The sequence below is a fragment of the Mustela nigripes genome, chromosome 4, assembly GCF_022355385.1.
Source record: "Mustela nigripes isolate SB6536 chromosome 4, MUSNIG.SB6536, whole genome shotgun sequence".
NCBI classification, from domain to species: domain Eukaryota; kingdom Metazoa; phylum Chordata; class Mammalia; order Carnivora; family Mustelidae; genus Mustela; species Mustela nigripes.
Genome location: NC_081560.1, coordinates 110,426,803 through 110,451,921, shown reverse-complemented (window position 1 = coordinate 110,451,921; position 25,119 = coordinate 110,426,803). Strand labels below are relative to the sequence as shown.

Sequence of the window (25,119 nt, the reverse complement as noted above, 5' to 3'; positions counted from 1 at the left end):
AAGAGATGATGAGACTGTTAGAGGTTTAGAAGGCTTAGAAAGCACATTTGGCTGTACCAGAGTGTAAGCGCTATACCTCTGGGTTCTGCCTCATCTTGTTATGCTTTTATTTAGTTTTTTTTCTTTTTAAGGTTTTAGTTATTTATTTGAGAGAGCAAGCAAGCGAGGGAGAGAGAGCACAGCAGGGCGAACTGCCAAGGGGGCGGGAGAAGCAGGCTCCCCAGTGAGCAGGGAGCCCGATGCAGGGCTTGATCCCAGGACCCTGACCCAAAGGCAGACGCTTCACCGACTGAGCCACCCTGGCACCCTTGTTAGTACTGACTGTAAAAGTGGGATTTTAAGGAATAGAGACAGTCTAGGACTTCCTCAGAGGCTGTCTAGATGAAAAGCTATTAATGTCCACATTTCAAAGTCTCGACGCTTTTACTTTTTATTATAGATATTATGAAACCTGTAAAATTAGAGAATTGTGTAATGAGGACTCCCTCCACCCCCAGGCCAGCTGTCCGCATTCAATTCTGCCGTCCTGTTTCATCTGTCCCACATGCCTCCCCCACCTTTTTATTTTATCCTACCATTTTAGTCCATTTTTTCAAGGCGGTGCTGGGGTGACATGGCCCCCAAGTCTTGGTGGCTTCCAGTAACCATGTCCTTGGTGGGTGCAGGTGGCCCTGCCCCCCACCTTTACTCTGGGGCCAAGGCAGAAAGGTGGGCCTCCACCTGCGCAAGTCTGCAGAGAAAAGGGCTATTTTGAGTCACTCTCCGGGCATTTGACAGGAATTCAACCCTGCTCATACCAAGTCTGCACATTTAAATAAGGACCTGAGCTTAGGATTCCTGCCCCGGGTTTCCAATCTGCTTTTCCTGGGGCACCTTTGAAGGTAACCACTTAGAGGGGAGCCTGGGTGGCTCAGATGGTTAAGCAGCTGACTCTTGGTTTCAGCTTAGGTCCTGATGTTGGGGTTGTGAGATCGAGCCCCATGTCAGGCTGGGCGTAGAGCCTGCTTGACATTCTCTCTCTCTTTCCCTCTGCTCCTCACTCCCCCGCTCATGCGCATGTGCGCGCTCGTGCTCTCTCTCTCTCTCTCTCTCTTCCTCCACGTCTAAAATAAACAAACTGGGGCTCCTGGTTGGCTCAGTGGGTTGAAGCCTCTGCCTTTGGCTCAGGTCATGATCCCAGGGTCCTGGGATCAAGCCCCGCATCAAGCTCTCTGCTCAGCAGGGAGCCTGCTTCCCTTCCTCTCTCTCTGCCTGCCTCTCTGCCTACTTGTGATCTGTCAAATAAATAAATACAATGTTTAAAAAAAAAAAAAAGACTGACTAGGAATCTCCTCTCCTCAGTCTGTCTCAGCAAGTACCTGAACAACTAGACCAGAGAGGTCATTCATTCGCCTAAGGGGTCCTAGGGGTGTTTTGCATGGGTAAGAGTGGGGGAGGTCAAGTTATGTAGACCAACTAGAGATGTCTGGATGTTGTTTGTCTGCTCTTGCTTGGAGCGAGTAGAAGATCTTTGTGCGCCCAGCAAGTGGGTACCCCTCACAACTGTGTTTAAGGCCTAGGACTCGGTCTTGTTCTGTGCTCTGCCACTTAAGGAAGGACCTGAGTATTTCATCACCTGATTTTTCAGCTGCCAGAAGGGAGATGACTGCAGCTTCAAAAACAGTGTTGCCTCTGACTCTGGCAAACCTTTCAACGAAAGACTTGCTCAAGGATCTAAAGGAGAAAGGGTTGGAATTGCCCCGAGTTTATAACCTGTTGTATAACTATTCTGTGCCTCTTTCTGGTGTAATGTGCCACCCAGTAGAGGAGTTTTGTGGGAGGGGACCTGCAGTTTTCCCTACCTTTGGTCATTGGAATCTGCTGGTGTCTCCCCATGAAAATGGGACTGTGGTAAACGGCCACCATATTGGATCAGTTTACACTGGAGGGAATGAGAACCTGAAAGGGAGTCTAGATCTTTCTCTGGGGTCATTAGTAGACCCTCCAGTTGCGGAGTGGCCACAAAGTTCCTATATCCGATTGGCCCCTAAGTGCTGTTGTTAGGTCTCCGGTCACTCTCAGGAACTGCTTAAACCGTCGGTGTGAAAGAAGTGACCTTGAAGCATGTGAGAAGAATTAACATGTGTGCAGAGAACAGAGATGAGAGTGCAGACAGTTTTTAACCAGCGTGCCTAGAAAGAGTGTGACCCACTGGAAAGAACAGACTTACTGTCGAGATGATTCCATTAGCGATGTCTTTTGGCATCAAAGGAGGAGTTCGCCCTCCCCGTACTTCGGTCGTACCAGCGTCTGTGCTAATTGCTTCATATGGGTTATTTTATGTAAACCTCGTTGACCCCTCCGTGAGGGTAGGAAGTATGACCCATATGTGATAGATGAGGAAAATATAGATACAAAGTTTCCCGGGGCCTCACAGCGAGTAGGGAGCAAAGCCAGGGCTCAGTCTAGGAAATCGGATTCCTCCTGTTCCCGAAGCTCTGCTGAGTTTACACGTGTGGGCTTTGTTTGCACCTTCCTCCCAGTGTTCTCAGAGCTCAAGCCTCAGAGTCTTTACGTTCTGATGGAAAAGGAAAAAAAAAAATTGGCTATATTTCAGGAACCTCTCCCTCTAAAAAATGTGGAGATTTTCCCATCAAGCCAGCCTGTGCTTTCCTCCCAGAGCCCCTAGAACCCTTGGAACATCACTGTTTTGAGACCCTATAAAGAGAGGCATGAAAACGTGGTTGGATTCAGCAGATGTCTAGGTGTCCCCCACCCCTTTTCACCAGGTGACAGTGGGGGACCACTGTGGCTTCTACTAATCTGAAGTCAAGCTTTGGGCCAGGCAAGATCTCCATTGATGATACGCAGGGTTGGGAGGTAGAAATTCAGCGTCAAGTAAATGGTGTGTCGTCTTGTCATCCAGCATTTTCTCTATTACCTTTTGAGCCTGTCTTCCAGAGGGCAAGGTGCCCAACTGTTCCCAGGGCAAAAGAAATTGAAATCCTGAGCTGTCTGCCCAGCATCCGTGCGACAGCATGAAGCTTAAAAGCCTGTTCTGAAAGTGCATCCCTGGCAGGCCTTTCCAATAGGATCTCTTTTAAAACCCATGGTCGTCGTGGCTGTGGGATGATTATGTCAAACCTGAAGGCAAACCTGAGCAAAGTGGCAGGTGGAGGAAAAACCACTTCAGTTAATAGATCGGGAAGCCTTGTCTGAAATATTGGGGCTCTAGGAAAAACTCAACCCATTGTTCTGTTGCTTTCTTCAGCTTCGCTTGGTTGTCCTGCTGCCAGAATTCCTAAGAAATGGCCAGGAGTGGGTGGGAGGGGAAATAAAATTAAATAATGAAAAACACAGACTAGAATCTGACAGGTGCCTCTCCGGCTGTGCCATTTTCCGCAGCGATCAGACTTTGAGTCTGTTTTCACTGTCCCTGCAGGTGTCCCAGCGGTGAAACAGTGGGTCCGTGGGTAACAGACAGGCAGGCGGGAGTGTGTACCCGTGCCCGTGTGCCGACCCCTCCGCAGGGGGCGCCGAGGGACTGCAGTCCGGGGCGCGCATGCCCAGTAGCAGCTGCTATGGGAACCCCGGGCCCGTCCACGGCGTTGTCGCCTCTGCAGCAGGGGCTCGTGTCTGCGGGAGGAGACGGGGCCTGCGGTCACTACGAGGATGGATCAGCCCCCTGACTTCTGTAATCGGGACCGGAAAATCAGAAATGATTTCACTTAGGTGAAATTTCGAAAGTGGAAAGAAATCTTGGGAATAACCTCAAGGCAAAGGCAGCCGTGAATCAAGAAAACGGGAGTGTCAGGTCCAGCAGGGCTCGGGACAAGTCAGTGCTCTGTCGCCGTAGCCTGGCTCTGGCCTGGAGCCACTAGGTCACCAGGGCTGGGGAGTTTCTGGAGGTCCCAGCGTAAGGTAGCCAAGCGCTGCCATCATTGTCCTAGGTCTCATCTTCTTAGAAGGTTCCTTTCCTTGGAAACCTCCAGGGATTTCTCCAGCTTTTATTCCCCAGGTACCTGGGGAATCGGCCGCCGCCCCATTTCTGTTCTCCCTTGTTCCTCCTCGACACAGCCGCTGGGCCCCGACTGAAAAGATCGGTAAACACAGGGTTCATCTCTGCCTCCCTTGCCTGCTTGAACTTTGCTAAACTAATGACAGTCTCCTTTCCTGTAAGAGGCGAACTTGCCTGCCGATCTCTGAGGGCTGCCCCTGTCCACCGCCTGGGGCCTCACCCACCAGCCGCCCTCCTTTTCTCTCTGGAACACTGTTCAGGTCTTCAGGCGAAGCCAGAGCTGACAAGTAACGAACACCCGGAGAGACGGTAAAGGTTCTAGGAGTTCAGAGTATCGAAGGAGTAGTTATTCACGGGCCATGTGCTGTGCCCCTCCTGGAATGCTGGCAGGCATATCTCCCCGCACCTGTACCCTGTCCACTGGACTCTTCCTGGGGTGCTTATTACAACAGACCCTGGAGGCTCACTGTTGCTTCTGCACATGCCCGCCCGGAACCAGCCTCCTGCTTTATTATGTCTTTTTATTTTGACACTTTGACCTCTTGGAGCCTTGTTGCTCCTGAAGGAACCCACCTTCCCAGGGTCAACCATTCCTAGAGAAATCAGGGCTTACCTATGAGCCCACCTTCCAGATACAACCCGACCAACCCAGAGCGCACACCCCCAAGCTCCTCCTTTATCGGCCTCTTACCCTCCGAGCTACTGTCCCACTGCCTTGGTGACCCCAAGGCCAGATGCTGGACAATGAGGGACAACATCTGTGCCCCAAGCTGAAACTTCTCACATCCTGCCTTGCCTGTTCCTTCCCGTAGGAACCACAAGAAATGCAACTGCTTGGAATTCTGGGAAAGCTGTACTAAAAAGGTGACATAATTTGGTTATAGCCTCCTATTGGGTAGTGGGTCATGAGCTCCCTTTTCCTGCCTCTGGGAACCTAACCAAGACCGTAAGTCACAGTGCTCAACAGATGGTATAGTTGGACAAGCCGGCAGGGGTAGGTGGGGATGATTACCTGCTTTTTTCCATAGGGAACATGTATAATTATGACAATTAGCAAAAAACGCCCTTGGCTGACGATTTCCTGTCTACTACTGTGACATAGAGTATCTTCCTGCCAATGTTCCAGATGAAAACTGAACGATGTGGTTAGGCTCTCGCAGGAAGACAAGGTGGGTGGGCAGCTGGGCTGTGCTGCTGGTGCTGGCCTGATCAGGAGTGGCAGAAAGGAGGGTGGGTAGTTGGAAAATAGTGCACTCCTTTCCCTCCTCATTTCAGTTTGGTGAAGCAGGGCTTCATGGGGGTCTTGGCTGGCAAGAATTACTCAGAGAGGCTAGTGTGAGAGAGGACATTGCAGGGATATATGTCCTTAAAAATGACAGAGAGGGGCGTCGGGTGGCACAGTCAGTTAAGCATCCAGCTCTTGGTTTTGGCTCAGGTCGTGATCTTGGGGTGGTGAGATCAAGCCCCGTGTTGGGCTCTACGCTCAATGCAGAGTCTGCTTGGGTTTCTCTCTCTCCCTCTCCATCTGCCCCCTTCTCATGCTCACTCTCTCTCCCTCTCAAATAAATAAATAAATAAATTTTTAAAAACTATGAGAGTAAATTGTAAACAATGGAGAGACAGTATTATTTATCGGGACATAGAATGAAAAAGTACATGTTTCAGAGTTGCAGGAAATGGATAATGCTTCAGAAAGAAAGCGTCCATAATAGGAGTTCCTAAGTTGGCCGGACTCCTCACCTAAAGTTTAAAATGAGAAAAATGAAATATTTTTGGTTGAGTACTTCAGCATAGCCAGCAACAGGTAGAATACACCGAAAAACTGCCTATTGAGTCAGAATCATAGGAACAAAAGGACTTGTTCGTATGTGAAAGATTCTATGTCGACTCTAGAAGGCCCAAGAGAAAAAATATGGTGGTGTTCCCAGCACTATTAGCGAAAACCATACCCACATAAAAGTGGGCCCAGGTGATAGGTGGGTAGGAAAGGCGGCAGGACAGAGGGTTAGTCTGTATACTGCATGCTTGTGCCAGAAAGTAAGCACCGTTGTGCCAATACCACCTAGGAGCTGGGTGTTTGGACTCCTGGGGATGGCCTCTGCTGGGAGCTGGTGGTTTACTCACTTTCCTAAACTACTTCCGTTATAAGCAAAGTGAGAGAAGCTGGACGTTCCACGTCCTGTCCATGACCCTGATGGAAGGGATGAACAGAGTTCACCCACGTGCGAGTCTTTGCAAAGTGTTGCAGTAAAACACTTTGTGTGTGGGGTGTCTGGAAGGTAACCACGTACTGAATCCTTGGAACAAAAATTTATTGCAAACAAAAGACACAATGACAGTAGCAAAGTCGGCATGACCAGAAGACTCTTCATTGCCAGACAGTGCATTTGTGGCCCTCCTGTGTGTTGGATGGCACCGTGGTTGGAGAGCCAGGAGAGCCTCACAGTAGAGGAGGACAGGATTTCCTCCCCATCAGGGGCTCACGGCTCAGTGGGAGAGAGATAAATAATAAGCGGAAGCCCAGGATTGCAAATTGCACTCTATTTTACAGGAGAGGAAACATTGTAATTTATTTCAATATCTCTACTGGCCTTAGTCTTCAGAGGTTGAGATTCTGTCCTAGATGGTTTTTAAGCAGGTATCAAGCGAGCTGACCGGGAAGTGTCTCTGTTATACTAGATCATTCTAAATAATCTAAATAAATGACAGTATATGTTATATGGGCAGGATCACAACCAGAGGCGTAACAACCAACTGTCCCTCTCTCAGAAACATGTGTGGGAAGAAGTTGCCCGTCGGTGACTTGCTCTAATTACCTGAGTAGGAGCCCACAAAGGTTTTCTGTCTTGGACTTTGTTCATGAGGAATTAAATACCAGAAAAACCGGAAGGCCCAGGTTCCGCAAAAAACACCAGCTATGTAAGGTTTACTACTCTTGCAACATTCTTGGTGGTTTGTAATGGATTTTAATAGAAGGTTTTAAAATAGGAGCTTTACTTTGTGATTCGTCTGGGAGTTCAACTGACTGCACTTGAGTAAATTATTCACCACTTCATTAAAATTCAGCAGCACTGAAGGTTTCCGTCTCATGCACTCAGGGTTGTCCGTTGCAAAAGAAATGCTGGGCGCTCTGCGCAGGGGCTAGTTTTCCCAGTCTGGCCTGCACCGGAAGTATAGGTAATACCAATGGAGTGTAAATTTAACACTTTTATCTTCCATTAACCAAAATTATCTATGTAACCTCAGGAGAAGAAACAGGCTTTCAGTGAGTCATCTACATGTTGGTGATTTTAAATCTCTTAGCGGGAACATATTACTGGCTTTATGCATTTTGATAATGCATTACTGCAAAGAGGGGGAATTTGACTTCTTTGCTAGTTTGAATGCCTTTTGTTTCTTTTTGTTGTCTCATTGCTGAGGCTAGGACTTCTAGTACTATGTTGAACAATAGTGGAGAGAGTGGACATCCCTGTTGTATTCCTGATCTTAAGGGGAGAGCTCTTAGCCTTTCCCCAATGAGAATGATATTCGCTGTGGGCTTTTTGTAGATGGTTTTTATGATATTGAGGAATGTTCCCTCTATCCCTATACTCTGAAGGGTTTCAATCAGAAACGGATGTTGTATTTTGTCAAAAGTTTTGTGCATCAGTTGAGAGGATCATACGGTTCTTGTCTTTTATTGATGCGCTCTACCCGTGGATTGACTTGTGAATATTGAACCACCCTTGCATCTCAGACATAAAACCCACTAGTCGTGGTGAATAATCCTTTTAATGTCCTGTAGGATCCTAGTAGCTAGGATCTTGTGGAGTATTTTGGCACCCATGTTCATCGGGGCTATTGGTTGAATACCCAACATTTGCATTGACATGGATGGAACTGGAGGGGATTATGTTAAGTGATGTAAGTCAAGCGGAGAAAGACAATTATCTTACAGTCTCACTCCTTTGTGGAACATAAGCAATAGCACAGAGGACCACAGCGGGAGGGAGGGAAATCCAAAGGGGGAGAAATCGGAGAGGGAGATGAACCATGAGAAACTGTGGACCCCGAGAAACAGTCTGGGAGTTTCAGGGAGGAGAGGGTTGGGGAGGGTGGCAGGGTGTTGGGTATGGAGGAAGGCATGTACTGTGATGAGCCCTGGATGTTATACTTAAATAGTGAATCACTGGACACCGCATCCATTAGTACACTAATTATGTACTATACAGTGACTACCTGAACATAATAACAAAATAAAAAAAAATTTAAAAAGACATTACTGCAGGGGACAGGCTTAGAGCCTCGTCATGATTATCTGCATTGCTCAGAGATAAGATTTTAGTCCATGAAGAGTCAGTTGGCACTCTAATGGAAAGAGCTGTTGTCATTTGAGAGTAGAAATTACATCCTAAAATATTTTAAAACTGGACCTTTGTTTACTTTTTTTTCCTAGTAGAACTGAAATCATGTCATTTATTGGAACAGATGGCACAGAAGAGGTGGGCCGCCAGGAAATTGGTGTGTTCTACTTTTAGAAAAAAATATATATATATATACAAAAAAGCAGTACAGAAAAGCATAATGAAGTTATGGACTTATGGGCTTTTGCCGAATCTGGCTGATTCAACTCCTTTCCAAAATTCCCGCCTCGGTGGAAGGCCTCCCTGGCTTCCCTGCTTGAGTTCTATGGTCTCCTAGTACTTTGACACCAACTTCGTGATCGCTTTCCAGTGGCTTCGTCATGGTCAAGGGCAATGTCCTTTCCAGAGATCTCTGACCCCGAGAACATCCCTTCTGATGTTTCGCCTCTCCCCTGGCTCTTGCTACGTGGCTGCTTTACTTGGGCCTCGTGGTCATGAGCTGCATTTCTCCTGCTTCCTTCTCTGGTGGGAACAGCATTGGCCCCGCCGTCCCCATGCTTCCTGTTCTCCCCGTGCTCCTTGCCTTGCCCACTTCCCCGGCAACCGTGCCCAGAGCCCAGCACGGTACGGCGGGAGCCGCTGGGTGGGCGCGGCTGCTCAAAACAACCATTCTGAACCCCTTTCAAGAATCTAAGATTCCAGGATCTCATCCCGGAAAGAGGCACATGGGGCTGTGTGTGCTGCAGACAATCGCAGCAGGTTTCTGGGACTCTGGAGCACATTCATCAGCCGAGGGCCTCCCTGGCCAGCAGATAACCCCCGACTGTTGTGTGGACACTGTGCCTGGGAATCCCTGGGGAGGCTTTCCCTGACCACCCGTCCCTGGGCCCTACCCTACAAACAGCCATAAAACCGAGAAAATGGGGATCCACGGCGGAAGGGTTTTCAGAGTTGTTTATTTTTAAGGAGGCTATGCTGGAAAAATCTGGTTTAGAAATCATGTTTTAATCCTAATCACATATGTGAGGCTTCTTCAGGATCCAGCTTCTCTCTCTCTCTCTTTCTCTCTCTCTCTCACACACACACACACACACAAAGGCATTTTGTTGCCTTCTTCCTAAACTGACTTATTCAGGCGTGTTAGGCCTTTTGGGGTGAAGTGCTCGTGAAATTTTAAACGTGGTTCTCCGAGCTGCAGCCGCCTGGCTTCTCTCTTGCTGGCTCTTGTTGGATGAAGCCTGGGAAATGGCTTAATTTGGGGATGATTCAGACCTGGTGGAAAGTCAGACAGGCGTACATCCGGATCATGGGGGCCTAACGTGTTTTTTAAATGTTTGTTTGGGGGAACGTACGACATCTTGCAGCCTTTGGAAATGACAAGGGGGGGAAGTTACAGTTTCTGAATATGCTGTTAGCCACATAGCTGAGCAAGTACAAGAAAGGCTCGGTCCCGTGGCTTGGTGTGCCTTAATCTTCGTTTTCCTTTGGTGAGGTCTGTGGCTTCCTGGCGTCTCCTTCAGATGCCCACTGTCCAGCCGCCCTCGTTAGAACATTGCATGAGCAGTTTGTGGTGGAGGCAGGTGTAGACTGGTGTTTGGTACGAACGAGGGTCCCGGGGGGCGGGGGGCGGGGGGGCATGAGGGCGTGAGGGCAAGGGGGCATCAGCCTGGGGGAGGAGGCCTGTCCTCTGATGCGTTTGCCTGGCTGGTCTCAGACAGTGTTTCTGTTTCAGCCTGACAGTGGGTTCAAAACCAGGCTCGGATGTGAGGGGAAGAGCTGGTCCAATTTTGCCAAGGGCAGTGACATCCTTTGTGCAGTGTTCCCGTTGAGACTTTAGAGTATCAGACCTGAGCTCCGACTCTTTGCCTTGGTTTGAAGGGGTCGGGGTGGACAGCAGGCAGGCAGGAGTTGACAGAGGTGTACTCTGCTCCCACTTCCTCCTCACCTCAGTTTACCTCCTCCCCATGCAGGTTATGGCCACACCGTGCCCCTGTCGGACGGAGGAAAGGCCTTCTGCATCATCTACTCGGTCATCGGCATTCCGTTCACCCTCCTGTTCCTGACGGCGGTGGTCCAGCGTGTCACCATCCACGTCACCCGCAGGCCTGTCCTCTACTTCCACGTCCGCTGGGGTTTCTCCAAGCAGGTGGTGGCCATCGTCCACGCCGTCCTCCTCGGCTTTGTCACCGTGTCCTGCTTCTTCTTCATCCCGGCGGCTGTGTTCTCCATCTTAGAGGACGACTGGAACTTCCTCGAGTCCTTTTATTTTTGTTTCATTTCCCTGAGCACCATCGGCCTAGGGGACTACGTCCCTGGAGAAGGCTACAATCAGAAGTTCAGAGAGCTCTATAAGATTGGGATCACGTGTGAGTATCGGGGACCCCGGACCCCATCCCCTTTGGCCTCTACTTGCTGCTCCTTGCCCCACCTCACCTTCCAATGAATAGTGTCATTCGTAAAAGCCCTGACTGATAAATTGTCAAGCTCTTTGTGCAAAACTCTTACTGCTGAGTCTTATTTTTTTCCAGGTACCTTAGAACTGCTGATCGATTTCCTACTAACGACTAATGCTATAACTGATCAATTTCTTACCAATAACGTAATAGGCATTGTAAATTAGTGTAAAAATGCACCGCCTAGAATATACCGGATTGCCAGCTTTTAATTAAAAAAATTTTCCTGCTTTTATTAAATATTTTAAGTTCCAGAAAACTAGGGCTAGGATATAGCACATTTTCATGTGTTCCTATTAATCATGTCTTCAGTTTGCCAAGAAAATCATAAAAGAGTTGCGTATTTCATTTGTCCATCTGGTTCTTTTTCAAAGAAGTTAGAATATATGTGAACAATTTTCAGAATTTTGGATGTGTAAAGTAGGCATTCAAATTCAGATGGCCAGTAGTTTATCATTTTTAAACATTTTTTTAAAATTGGATGTCGGTATTGAGAGCTTAGAAACCTGTTCAAGAAACTCTTCATTTTTGCATAAAAATACACACACAGTCTTCCTTTCTGCCGTCTCAAGAACTTTTCAAGATTCGGCTCATGTCACGTTTCTGAGGAGATCACAGGAGGGACTCAGGCAGTCAGATGCTGTGTCCTGGCCCTGTCTTGTCGTCATAACCTGACAACATGCTTAGTTGAATTATGTATATATATATATATATTTTTTTTTTAAAGATTTTATTTATTTATTTGACAGAGAGAGATCACAAGTAGATGGAGAGGCAGGCAGAGAGAGAGATAGAGGGAAGCAGACTCCCTGCTGAGTAGAGAGCCCGATTCGGGACTCGATTCCAGGCCCTGAGATCATGACCTGAGCTGAAGGCAGTGGCTTAACCCACTGAGCCACCCAGGTGCCCTGAATTATGTATATTTTAACACCTACATTAAACCAGGGGCTCACCCAGGATAGAGACCCCAGTCATGAACCCCAGTGCTCTGAACAGTGCCCAGCTAACACACAAGTTCCAGAAATGCTTACCAAATAGTTACAAGCACGAGCTTCAGTTTCCTGTAGTTACCATAATTCTTTGTACTGTCCCCCGCATATTTGAGCACTGGCTCTACAGAGAACTAACGAGGCCTCTGTTGTTGACTGTTCCAGCTGCCTCCTGTTGGGGGACATTATAAACAACACCATAGTAAATATTTGTATATGTTTATATTTTTTCTACTTGGATATCTATCCAAGAAGTAGGATTCCTGGCCCAAAGTGAATATCCCTTTCTTGGGACTCACAGAACATGCCGATCCTGCCCTTTGCAAACGGCGTTCCAGGCCTACACTCTCAGCATAGCGATCTGAGCACAGCGGTTTCGGCCCTCCTGGTTGGTGGGCCAGCAGCCTGCGGGCTGTTTTTGTGGCAGATTTAGTAGCTCCGATAAACGTTAGCTCAGCCTTTTTTTCATGTGGTAGGTAAACTATTACCTCCTTATTTTAAGGTACTATTTTTAGGACTTGGAGAAGTTGAATGCTTCTGCGATTACGTTTGCTAGGGCTGCTTGTCTCTTGTGTTCACTGTTGTCTCATAAATTCTGCCCAACTGTCGAACTCCCTCAATTTTTTGTATAATGCTAAATCCTTACTGATCATCTTAACACTTGTTACTGTGTGAACCAGCTTGTTACAGGCGGTCTACATAGCATGCTGAACAGAGCAAATGAATATTTCAAAAGTGTATTAGATTATGAATAGGATAAAATCCTACCGCTTTTGCCTGAAACCCCCGTGGAATATTTTTGTCCGTGTTCAAGGGCTTGACTAAACACTGGATAAAGGAAAAGGAAGGGAATTGTCAACTCGTCCGACAACGTCATTGCAATTTCTTATTTTTAAGATTTATTTATTTATCTTAGCGCATGCACCCTTGCACAAGCCAGGGTGGGAGAGGGAGAGAGAGAATCCCAAGCAGACCCCCCACCGAGCAGGGAGCTGATGTGGGGCTCCATCCCAGGACCCTGAGATCATGATCTGAGCCAAAATCAAGAGTCCGACGCTCAACTGCCCGAGCCACCCAGCATCCCTGTTATTGCTCTTACAAAAATACACCATGTTTATCATGAAAACTTAATAGCCAGGCTCTCAGGATGCTAGAGCCGTGTCTCTCTGCATTCTTGAAACAATCAACCTCTTTGTTCCTATTATGCTGCTCATTCTAGCCGGTTCACTTGTTTTCTGAAAATCCTCTGCAGGCGTTTTACCACGGGGCCATGAAATTGGGATTTTTGTTATTTTTAGTTTTCATTTTCACTTCCCTGTCCTTTCCATGATGAATTTTTTATTTCCTAGAAACTGATTTTAAATGTGTTGGAACTCACTCAGAGTCACCACTGTCCCATCACTGAATTCAAGGAACAGCACATGGCCTGAATCCACAGGTTATCTTCTATTTTGGAGTAAGAAGCTGGTGGATCCCGGTCGGGTGCGAATCGCCACACGAAGACCAGTTTCATGTCCGCGTCCATTCTCAGAGGGATTCTTATCTAGCTTCAGCTATAATTTCTACTGCAATACTTGTTACTCCTTAGTGGAAAAACTGATGAAAGTCTTGAATCCTTAAGAAGGTGGCAAGCTCTGCTCCCAGCACTCATGACAATCAAAACCCTTTGGGACATGTCACTGACTTTTTTTTTTTTAAGATATTATTTATTTTTTTGAGATAGAGGATGTGAGAGAGTGAGCATGAACTGGGGAGGCAGAGGGAAAGGGAGAAGCAGCTTCCCTGCTGAGCAGAGAGCCTAATGCAGGACTCGATCCCAGGACCCTGGGATCATGACCTGAGCTGAAGGCAGATGCTTAATGACTGAGCCACCCAGGTGCCCCTGACATGTCACTGGCTTTTTGAGAGCCGCTGGTCATGAAGCAGAGGTGGAGAGCCTCTGCAGGTCACTCTTGGGGTGTGGGTGAGTACAGGATGGTATTTCTCCTTACGATGCCACGTCAGCTCCAAGTTTTTCTTCTTTTCTCAGAAATTACACCCTGATTCGGAATAATCCCAAGTTTATAGAATGTTAAGTCATTCTTCATTTTTCTCTGGGTGGTTCCTCTTGGAGCCACGGACCTAAGAACATTCCTAGCTATTCAGAAAGTGGCGGGGAATTAGTTCAACAGCACACTGTCTCTGTCACCACTGAAGTCATCTGTGACTCGGTCCCACTGAGACGCTGTCTTTCTTCTCACCCAGGTTACCTCCTCCTTGGCCTCATTGCCATGTTGGTAGTTCTGGAAACCTTCTGTGAGCTCCATGAGCTGAAAAAATTCAGAAAAATGTTCTACGTGAAGAAAGACAAGGACGAGGATCGGGTCCACATCATAGAGCACGACCAGCTGTCCTTCTCCTCCATTGCCGACCAGGCTGCCGGCCCAAAGGAGGATCGGAAGCAGAACGAGCCTTTTGTGGGCCCACAGTCCTCCACCCACCCCGATGGCTCCGCGGGCAACTGAGGGCTTTGCTGCCTTGTCCCGGTGGCACCACAGCCGGGGCAGGGAGAAAGAGCCTTTGTCTCATTGATTTGTATGAGAATGTAGAGGCCAAGATGATCTTTTAACAAATATCTACTGTTTGAAATATTTACAAAAAACAAAATCAAAACACCACAAAAAAAACAACATAATGGAACAAAGCAAGCTTTTACTCTGGAGGAGTGATCTCTGAGGAAACAGGATACGTACCTATAATTCACATGTGACAAAATTACCTAGACTTTACGAATAGGTAAGGATACATGAAGAAGGGTGCTGCTGTGGGTAGAAGCTGATTTTATATTTTTGATCGGGGACTTTGGGATTTGTGTTTAAATCATTTTAGCTAAAGGCTAAATAGCAACATTTATATTTAAGAGAAAAAGAGAAGTATAGAGATGTGTTTTATAAATAAGTTTATGTGTACCTGTTTGCATGTGCCCATCCCAAATCATTATTTTTGTAGAATCTAACTTAAACCTACTATTTATAATGATTAGACAACCGTTAACTGTGTACATACAAGTATAAACCTGTTTGTATCTTGTACATACGGTTTAGCCACCGGGTCCCAGCATCCTTCTTAACCCAAGATTGTAGATATTTTTCCTTTTGATTTCTCTTTGTACTCAAAAATCCAGTCGCTGCAATAAAATAAGGGAACAATACACTTGAGAGTGAGTTACTCTAGGATTCTGCTACAAAAAATGTTTCCACCCTTTGTAAGAGTACGATAATCTATGTCTCACATGTTCGTAAGCCTTTCTCCGGAGGGGAACCGCTCACGAAGAATACGGTTTGTAAAAGAAGTTACTTTGTTTTGAAAGTGCGCTGTGATTTGTAGTCACCTGGTCTGCACAGCCCAGGATGTGAACGTAGGCACCCGGAACGAACAGATTCTGTCAAATTAATCGGAGAGTTTTTACATTTACAAGCTGAAATCAATAAAAGTCATAGCTGGTCGCAATCCTATGTTTTACTGTATCAAGGAAAGCCTTCCTCTGTGTACACATGAAGTTTGTACTCCTTTACAGAAGCTGTTCAGGCAGCATTTAAATGGTGCGCACAGGACACTGTTAAGAGTGTTCAAAGATAAAATGAAAAAGACCCCGTGAGATCACTGAGCCTTGGGGAGATCGCTCAGAAATACCTCCGTGACGTGCCACCCTGGGCACACTGTTACCAGCCTGGTGCTGCTGGTTGCTGGCCTGTCTTTATTGTAGGAGAGCCCGTCTGGCCTCCGAGCAACACAGCCTTAAGAAGGAAGTACCTCGGCTCCAGAGCCCCCATGCTGCCCCAGCTCCCCCAGAATGCCATCAGTAGACCCCTCTTCCCAGTGCTGGAGTCCATATGTGTTTTCTTGCTCTGGATCTGGGTGACATTGCCCCGTGAACACATTTCCGTGTGTGTCCCATGCTGACTGTCTCCACAGTGGGGACTGCTCTTAGGTGGGGGGTGGTGATGGGGTAAGGAATGGACTAGAGACTCTTTTTTTTTTTTTTTTAAAGATTTTTTATTTATTTATCAGAGAGAGAGATGGGGAGAGAGCGAGCACAGGCAGAGAGAATGGCAGGCAGAGGCAGAGGGAGAAGCAGGCTCCCTGCTGAGCAAGGAGCCCGATGTGGGACTCGATCCCAGGACACTGGGATCATGACCTGAGCCGAAGGCAGCTGCTTAACCAACTGAGGCACTCAGGCGTCCCTGGACTAGAGACTCTTTAGCAGGAGGGACATGCATCAAGTACACGACAGGGTCTGGAAAGTTCAAAGTGACCACAGCGCAGGGTGTCGCAGGATAAAGACCACAGAAGCCGTGGGTTTTACACGGGGAGAGTGTGTCTTTATGTTCCGCGCAGGAACAGAACGGATGTGCGCGACTAATCGGAGAGGGGGGCGCAAAACACAGAAGGAGAAAGAGCAGAAAGGGAAGATTCTGAATCAGGAGGTCATCAAGTCCTGCAAGGGTCAAGTTAATTTTCAAAGCATAACTTTATGAATCTGCAGAGAAGGCACTAACCCTTCATGCCCTTCCAGTTTGCCTTAGTGGTTTCGAATGGGAAGGGGGGACACGCAGAAATGGGAGCAACTTTTGCCTCCCGCGTCCTGGGGGATGCGAAATGTAAGGCTGAGTATCTTCCCTGTGCTCTGCTTTTCATCCTTGGCCGTTGGGCAGATGCTGCTCTGTGGTCCTGAGGGGGAGAGCCAGCTGTCAGTCAGAGAACAGAAGCAGAGAAGTAGAACCTGCTGGGTGGGGCAGGAGGAGCCCAGGGCAGCAGGGAAATGACCTTGGAACCTTCTAGCTGAAGGTGAGCGAGGATGAAGCTGGCAGTGGGGGTAAGACTAGCAGGGAGATTTGGAGTCATGTGTCAAGGATAAGCACAAGGATCCAACTCTTGGGCAAGGGTGTTCTAGATTGAGTTCTTTTTTTAGGATTTTGTTTTCCTTTTTAAATATTTTATTTATTTATTTGAAAAAGAGTGCACAAGGAGGCAGAGAGGCAGGCAGAGAGAGAAGGGGAAGCTGGCTCCCTGCTGAGCAGAGAGTCCAGCGTGGGGCTCGATCCCAGGACCCTGGGATCATGCCCTGAGCCGAAGTCAAAGACTCTAACCCTCTGAACCATGCAGGTGCCCTTCTAGATTCAGTTCTTAAGAATCCTTACCAAATGCCTTCAGAGAAGCAGCAGAAAGCTTTTTCTTTCAAGGAGAAGACCCCCGTGTGTGACTTTAAAGTCACATGCGCCCAGCAGGCATCTGGATTTGGGAGCAGCAGGTAGACCCAGTGTGAGCAGGGACCAGTGTTGACGGAGGATGAGTTCTCCATCTCCCAGAGGTCCAAGGCAGTGGAGCGCAAGGGCTGGGAGCAGTCTCCAGAAGAAGCTAAAACAGGAAGTAGAGCAGATGAAGTTGGGCCCAGAGGACTCCGTTTATGAGGCTAGTCTCTGCAGGAATCATCCCCCCAAGGGATTTAAAAGGTGATTTGTTCAAAAGCCAAAGAGGGCGATGAGTGGCTGGGAGAAGGGGATGTTTTCTGAACAGATGGTATGGTGTGACTTAAGGCAAAAACGGGAATGATTCGATCAGTAAGACGGGGAGTTGCTTCTCTTACCTGAAAAACAGTTGTGCCCACACTGTACAGCCTTCTGGAAGCCTTTCGGAAGGTGAACAGGGAGATGTTTACAAATTTGGCAAAATGCTGAAATAGTCAATGCAAAGCTTTTTTAACCCTTTAAAATTACCAGTAGTACCTCTTAAAAGCAGCAGGTATTTGCTTAAGAGTTCATTTTAAGTTGGCACAAGCTTGACCTGGAAGGGACCCGAGGATTCTGTCTCTCACTCAGAAGGCCGTGAGCAGAGCTTCCTGACCAACTGAAAACCGCCTTACAGGGCTGAACCGGAAATCACACAGAACTTACCATGCATTTGACTCCCCTGGTACCATTTTCCATCTGTCTCTTCACACACACAGAATTTTCCCTGTAGTGGTGTATTATTTTCCGAGAGTTCTACTTGTTGGAAATTTGGTCCATCCAAGCCTTTGGTGTGAAGGCAAAACAGGAAATGGTTTGCTGACGACAATTTTCCAAACATCTCACTTATCTAATAGGAGCTGTTGGGCAAACTCAGCTTTTGAAAACACAGTAAGGAGCCCAGAAGTAGGTAAAAAACGTTTTTACGTATGTTTGCAGCCTCGGGTGAAGCACATGTAGGAGGAAACGAGCCCCTCCTCGCTTCCCTCGCTCAGCTTTGCACACGGTTCTAGTAAAATGCTCTCGTTTGCACACGGTTCTAGTAAAATGCTCTCGTTTCCACCCCACTGACAAAGGGGAGCGCTTCCACCCAGTTCTCAAATTTTGAGTGAGCGCCCTTCTCAAAGTTTTTAGGTGGCAAGATATTAAAAGGCATGGTGCACATTGGCGGAACCCGCTGTGCAATCATCAGGCAGACCCAAGTCAGCACCAGATCTCCGTCCCTTAAAAGCATCCACGGATCCTGCACCGTCCACCTTGGCCTCCTGGGCCACTCAGAGTCTGGGGACAGTTTGCTGCCAGACCACCCTTTTGCATACTTAAAAAAAAAATGGCCAAACACTATCTGACAACTTTCTCCCTTAACTGCAGGCTTTTCCATTCTGAGTGAAACAGCAGGGCACGCTCAGGCCAGCACAATTGTAAAAGTGTGAATACTTAATGAGGAAAACGGATTTTCCACATTGGTAAAACTTTGCCCAGCTGCCTGTGTGTGGTTTGCGGGTCTGAGGGCCCTGTGCCACCTGCTTTGAGAACCACATGCTAACCTAGCAAGTGCGCTGAGAGGAGCCGAACATGAAAGACAGACTCAGACGCAGAAGAAAAGAACTGCCTTCTATAGCCCTCCCCGGAGGGGCAAACAGCCCCCAGGACAGCACACTCTGTTGTTGTTGTTGTTAAGATTTTATGAGAGAGCTTGTGTGCATGAGTGGGAGAAGGGGCAGAGGGAGAGGGACAAGCAGACTCCCCACTGAGCAGAGAGCCCCACACAGGACTCGATTCCAGGACCCCGGGATCATGACCTGAGCTGAAGGCAGATGCTTAACCGACTGAGCCACACAGATGCCTCCAGAACACTTTTTTTTATTTTAGATTTTATTTATTTATTTGACAGAGAGAGATCACAAGTAGGTAGAGAGGCAGGCAGAGAGTGAGAGGGAAGCAGGCTCCCTGCTGAGCAGAGAGCCTGATGTGGGACTCCATCCCAGGACCCTGAGATCATGACCTGAGCCGAAGGCAGTGGCTTAACCCTCTGAGCCACCCAGGCACCCCCAGAACACTTTTTTAAAATGTTATTTCAACATTGTGATTTTTATAACAATGTTAAACTATACTTAATATATTCTGTTTAAGGAGATGAGTAAGTGAAGATGTAGTTCCATACAAAATGATTAAAATTAGGCGGTTTCTTCTAAAGATTTTATTTTTCAGTAATCTCTGCACCCAGCATGGAACTCGAATTCTCAGACCCGAGATAAGTAGTCACATGCTCCAACCACTGAGCCAGCCAGGCGCCCCATGCAGAGACTTGTTTTTCAAATATAACTTCCATTGTCTGAAAAACTCGCTTAGGCTAAATACCTCATTTTCCAACATGAGGTAGCAAGTTCATGAGTGTATAGCCTTGCTATCATTTACCTGACTGCTAAAATCTCCTGTAAGTAAATTAGACGTTATTTATTTTTAGTTGAAGAAATTGAGCTTTGAGGGCCTTTTTTAATCCTCTTCCATTATTTATATGTTGTGACTATATATATATATATATATATATATATATATATATATATATATACAAAATGCATGATCATAAATATATACACACATATACAAAATATATATATACAACATATACAAAATGCATGATCATATATATATGATATATATGTGATATATATATATCACATATATATGATATATATATCACATATATGATCAAAATATATATTGTATATGTGTATATATATGATATATATGTATATGTATATATATGTGTGATATATATATCATATATATGATCATGCATTTTGTTTATTTATGATTATTTATTATTTATTTCCATTTCCAGGTAATGACTGGAAATCCCAAGTCCACTGGCAGTGAGATATTTAACTTACTTACCAGTGAGTCTATAAGTGCTCAGAGACATCAGCATAATTTACCTGAAACTCTTGCATTACTTTGTTCTTGCTCTGTGTAAACATTATTGCTTTAAATTGCTGCATTAATGTGGGAAGTGTGCCCTTTTTTATGGACTCCCTTGAATAATGAAAGCCTTCCTCTGTGCCCTTGCTACTAACTTGGTACACCACATGGCGACTGCAGTTTTGGACAATGTGACCGTAACACTGGGACCAACCTTGTTGCCACCCACTGGGCAGTGGCCAAGCCAGATTTTAAAGGTCACTGCATAATCTGTGGCATGTGAACTAGTGGTTAGAACTCTGTAATGAAGTAAAACAGTAGACTTTTTTTTTTTAATTAATCAGGATCTTATTTTCCCTGGGCTGCTCCCTCTGAATTTGGGGAGCTGAGAAAGAGACCAGGCTGCCCCAGAGAACAGCAGAGCCACGGGCCATGCCAGGCATTGACTCCACATGACCCTGTTGGTGATGCCTAGGAAAGGGCATTAGCCAGAGAAGGACAAGCCCCATGCATCCGTCTGCAGGAACTTGGCTGTGCCACTGAGGACATATTTCAGATCATTGTGGAGGGACTTTAAGAAAAGAACCAAATAGGGGTGCCTGGGTGGCTCAGACAGTTAAGTGTCTGCCTTCGGTTCAGGTCATGATTCTGGGGTCCTGGGATCGAGCCCAGTATGGGGCCCTCTCTGCTCAGTGGGGAGTCTGCTTCTCCTTCTCCCTCTGCTCCTTCCCCTTCCCCCTCTCTGTCCCTCTGTTCATCACCCCTTCCCCCTGCTCTCTCTCTTAATTAAATAAATAAAATCTTCAAAAAAAGGAAGGAAAGGAGAGAGGAAGGAAGGAAAGAAAGAAAGAAAGCCAAATATCTTGCATTTGAAATGGTTTCTTTCTGTTTCTCAAGTTTTCATGGCTATATCTAAGGCAGAAAGAAAAGAGGTGTTTTATGCAGAATACAGGTCAAGTGATCACCCTGGTCGTAAAATGGTAAAATCATGTGTGTTTATTTCTCTGCGTACAGAGCGTGTGGGAATCCATGTCGGTAAATCCCACTCGGAGCATCCACCTTGCTGGAAAGAGGTGCGTGTGAGTGTCCTCTCCTGACCATTTTGCCTGTGATCTAAGGAGAAAGAAGGATGCTATGGAGAGTTTGCTGACAAGTTTTACACTATTGTTATAGCAAAGAAAAAAAAATCCAGTGTCAGCTTCCAAAATCATCTGAGAGCCTAGACTTGTTTTGTGTTTTTCTTTTTAATTTATTATAAGCAGTGACTGAAAATTAGTATGATGACCAAACTATAAATAACTAAATATAACACCCATTTTACTTATAGGCAAATAGATGGAATCTCCGATGAGTGTGTAAAAAAGTCAAGATAATTTGACATCATTTGCACACTTAAGTTTTGGACTCTCCCTACCAGTTTTTTTGCACGTGGCTCAACATTCCCCACCCCCTTCCCCAGATCACCCGCGGGGACCCCAGTCCATGTGAAGAGACTGTGAAGGGGGAGCTCTCCCCTAATCCGGTTCTTTTTTTTTTTTTTTTTCTTAAAGAGTTTATTTATTTATTTGACAGACAGAGATCACAAGTAGGCAGAGAGGCAGGCAGGGGGTGGGCGGGGGGAAGCAGGCTCCCTGCCGAGCAGAGAGCCCGATGTGGGGCTCGATCCCAGAACCCTGGGATCATGACCTGAACCGAAGGCAGAGGCTTTAACCCACTGAGCCACCCGGGTGCCCCTCCCCTAGTCTGGTTCTAAAAAGAACCAGTTCTTGTGGGAGCAGGGAAACCTAAGGGCTGTCTGCAGGTGTGACAGCTCAAGGGTTACAAGGGGGTATTTCCAGTGGTGGAAGGAGACGATGAAGAGAAAGGAAGGAACCAGCACCTGGCACTTAGCAGCAAACATTTTCATGACTGTTAGCTGCTACCATGAAAGCCAATTTCGGGGGCACTGGGTGGCTCAGTCAGTTAAGCATCTGACTCTGGGTTTCAGATCCGGTCATGATCCCAGGGTCTGGAGATGGAGCCCTGTGTGGGGCTCAGTGCTCCAGGGGTCATCTCCATGAGGATTCTCTCTCCCTTTCCCAATGCCCCTCTTCCCCCACTCACATGCACTCTCTCTCTCCAAAATAATAAGTAAATCTTTAAACAAAAACAATTTTAGGCACTTTACTAAAAGACAAAATGCTACCTAGTGCGGTCGAAGTCAATACATGGTACAGCTTCTCAAGGAATTCACCTGTTCTTTTCTATGGAGAACAGACCACGTCAATGAACAATACGGGGTCATGAAATTCCAGTGCTATGTGGGGTCTTGCAGGTGGAAAATGATCATGAACGCAGAGGAAGTGGTTCCTGGGAGTTGGGGTGGATGGTGTCAAAAATCCAGAAACAGGGAAAATTGAGACCAGATAAGTAAAATCGTATTTAGTCAGAGTTTACTGTGCCTGTAACAACAGTTTGCAAACTGAGAGCTTTCAAACCCAGAGCTGATATGAAGCTCAGGGGTGTGATGTTACAGAAAGACTTAGAAAGTGGAAAGGAGGGAGTTGTTTAGCCTTGACAATGAGGGATCAGTCCAGTGGAGGGCTCCAACTGGCAGGGGGTTGCTTAAAAGCAGTTATCTTATACCAGTTTAGCAAACAAATAAAGAAAAAAGAACAATTAAAGTACAGGCTGAGAAGGAAAGATGAGTTTGGTGGGTGATTATGTTGGGGTTGGTGTAATGCTGACCTTCCAGATTACAGGAGATGACGTGTGCAGAAAACCAGTACGGTGACTGACATTTGGAAAGGAGGTGTCGAGACAGAAAATGGTCCAAGTGCCAACTGCTAGAAAGCTCCAAATGGGAAAAAAAAAAAAAAGGACACTGGCTCTAGCTACAAGGTAGACATGTTGGCTTTATGAAAGCAGAAGTGGGATAAAGAGATGAGAGGTTCTCAGGGTGGATACCCAGACTGGCAGAGCATGGGTCCTAACATCTATTACATGGTGAGTTGGATAAACATTTTTTTTTTAATTTCATTTATTTATTTTCCCACGGCAGGTTGCAGAGACAGAGGGAGAGGGACAAGCAGACTCCCCACTGAACAAAGAGCCCAACACGGGGCTCAGTCCCAGGACCCCGAGATCATGACCTGAGCCTAAGGCAGACACTTAACTGACTGAGCCTTATTTAAATAATATACATAAATAATCAGAAACAAAAGACATATGCCTACCTGTATCTTCTGAAATATTTAGCCATAATCTAAATATGGGGTACCTGGGTGGCTCAGTGGGTTAAAGCCTCTGCCTTCAGCTCAGGTCATGATCTCAGGGTCCTGGGATTGAGTCCTGCATCGGGCTCTCTGCTCAGCAGGGAGTCTGCTTCCTCCTCTCTCTCTGCCTGCCTCTGCCTTCTTGTGATCTCTCTCTCTCTCTCTGTGTGTCAAATAAATAAATAAATAAAATCTTTTAAAAAATACATTTATATATTTTTGCATCCTGCATAGAATTCAAGTTTTACGTACACGTGATATCTAATGCCAATTTATTTTATTCTGATGTGGCTAGAGTCTTAATTTTAGGAGGCTAATTTGGTAAAAATGATGGCTAATTACAGAACCCACTGCATCTACAGCTGTTTTATAGTAATACATTAGATGACACATTTTATTTTTATCTCACCCCATTCACTGGTGAAGGTTATTTGTCAAATGTATCCAATTCCAAAATCATGTCTCTATCCAAGAGACCCCACAGGCTAAGTGTCAGTGCTGTGACTGCCTCGGTAAACCCAGATTTAGAGGTAGCTCCCCCACCTAGGTCCTGACTTCAGAGGTGGTGTGAGACCTGATCCCAGGGAAGATCATTTTCAAATCAGTTACCACGAGGGAGAGCGTGTCCCATATAATTCTCAAACAACATTCTCTTGGATCTGTTTAAATGCGGCGGTTTATGACCTCCTCTGTCCAGGCCATAACAAACAAGCTAGAAACTAGGATTTTTTTTTTTTTAAACTGGCTCTTGCTGCACAATGATAATCAATGCTTAAACAGTTACGCTGGGACTATGCAGAGACATTAGTGCTGTCTGAATCATCAAAGAAAGATGAAACAGTCTGCGCTAGAGTAGTTTTGCAGGAACCTTCCTGTGCACTGATGCTTTGATAATGACTGGTCTTAATTACCCCATTAAATTTATATACCATTTCCCAACTGCATCTTCATACAACAGGAATACAAATACGCACTCCGGCGAACACTCCTTAAAGTTGGTTGGTAGGACAATGTTTCTGAGTTTCTTTCTTTTAGTGGATATCTGTAGGTGAACATCCCTGAAAGGAAGACACTGTATTTCCACTGTAGATACGCCAAGACGTCAGGAGGTGTCTTCTTGCTCCTCTCAAAATTCTAGATCTGTGTGTTGCGTGATACCAGACGGGCTACTCATCTCTGAGCATTTGAATTCATCCCTCCCTGGCACGGAACGAGGACCAGTGATCGCCACATTCATCAGAAACATCTTCAATCAAAACGGATTAAATTACCATCAGATATGTTTATAAGGAGTGGGAATTGATAGAAAAATAAGTTATTTTTTTGGTGAAGTGCAAAGCTAAGAGGGGTTATTGGAAGGTGGTGACATTTAGGTCAGACGCCCAGCCTTGAAGTAAGGCGGGGATATTCTTATTTAATTGTTTTGATCTTTAGTGTGAAAATGAAATGTCCCTGTGAGGCCAAATATCCTGGTTGCCAAGAAACCCAAGACTTCTGCATTTCAGATTTTATCCTAGGAGCCTGCCTTGGAAAGGATTACAGAAATCAGATGTCCTAACTGGGAACCGAACTGGGAGAGAGTCTGATGCTGTTCTTTGCAATTTTTTTTCCAAGAAAATTCCCAAGCTTTTCTTTGCCCCTTCACGTCTCTGAGTGGATCAGACTCCTCTCCGTGCTTGGCCTGGATCATTCTTTCCCTGATCCAGGCCAGCCTATGATTCCCACTGAGCCTGCAGTTTTGAAAGGACTGAGTTGTTCCTTCGCAAAGCAGCCCCTAATGTGAGACAACGTATCACACCAACCCTGAGTTTTCAAATGAATGGAGAGAGAGTGGAAAGAGAATGAAGGATGTTCAAGTGACAATAGGTTGAGCTAAACCAGCACATCCTGAGAT

General features: G+C 46.3%; 1 protein-coding gene across 1 annotated transcript in view; it reads left to right on the top strand.

The window, feature by feature from the left end:
- KCNK1 (potassium two pore domain channel subfamily K member 1) overlaps positions 1-14,972 on the top strand; it is a 42,401-nt gene extending 27,429 nt beyond the window's left edge. The window contains exons 2-3 of the mRNA XM_059397304.1: positions 10,311-10,706; positions 14,027-14,972. Of these exons, the coding sequence (XP_059253287.1) occupies positions 10,311-10,706; positions 14,027-14,286 (656 nt within the window). The 3' untranslated portion in view covers positions 14,287-14,972. The remainder of the gene's footprint in view (positions 1-10,310; positions 10,707-14,026) is intronic.
- Positions 14,973-25,119: the final 10,147 nt, after the last annotated feature.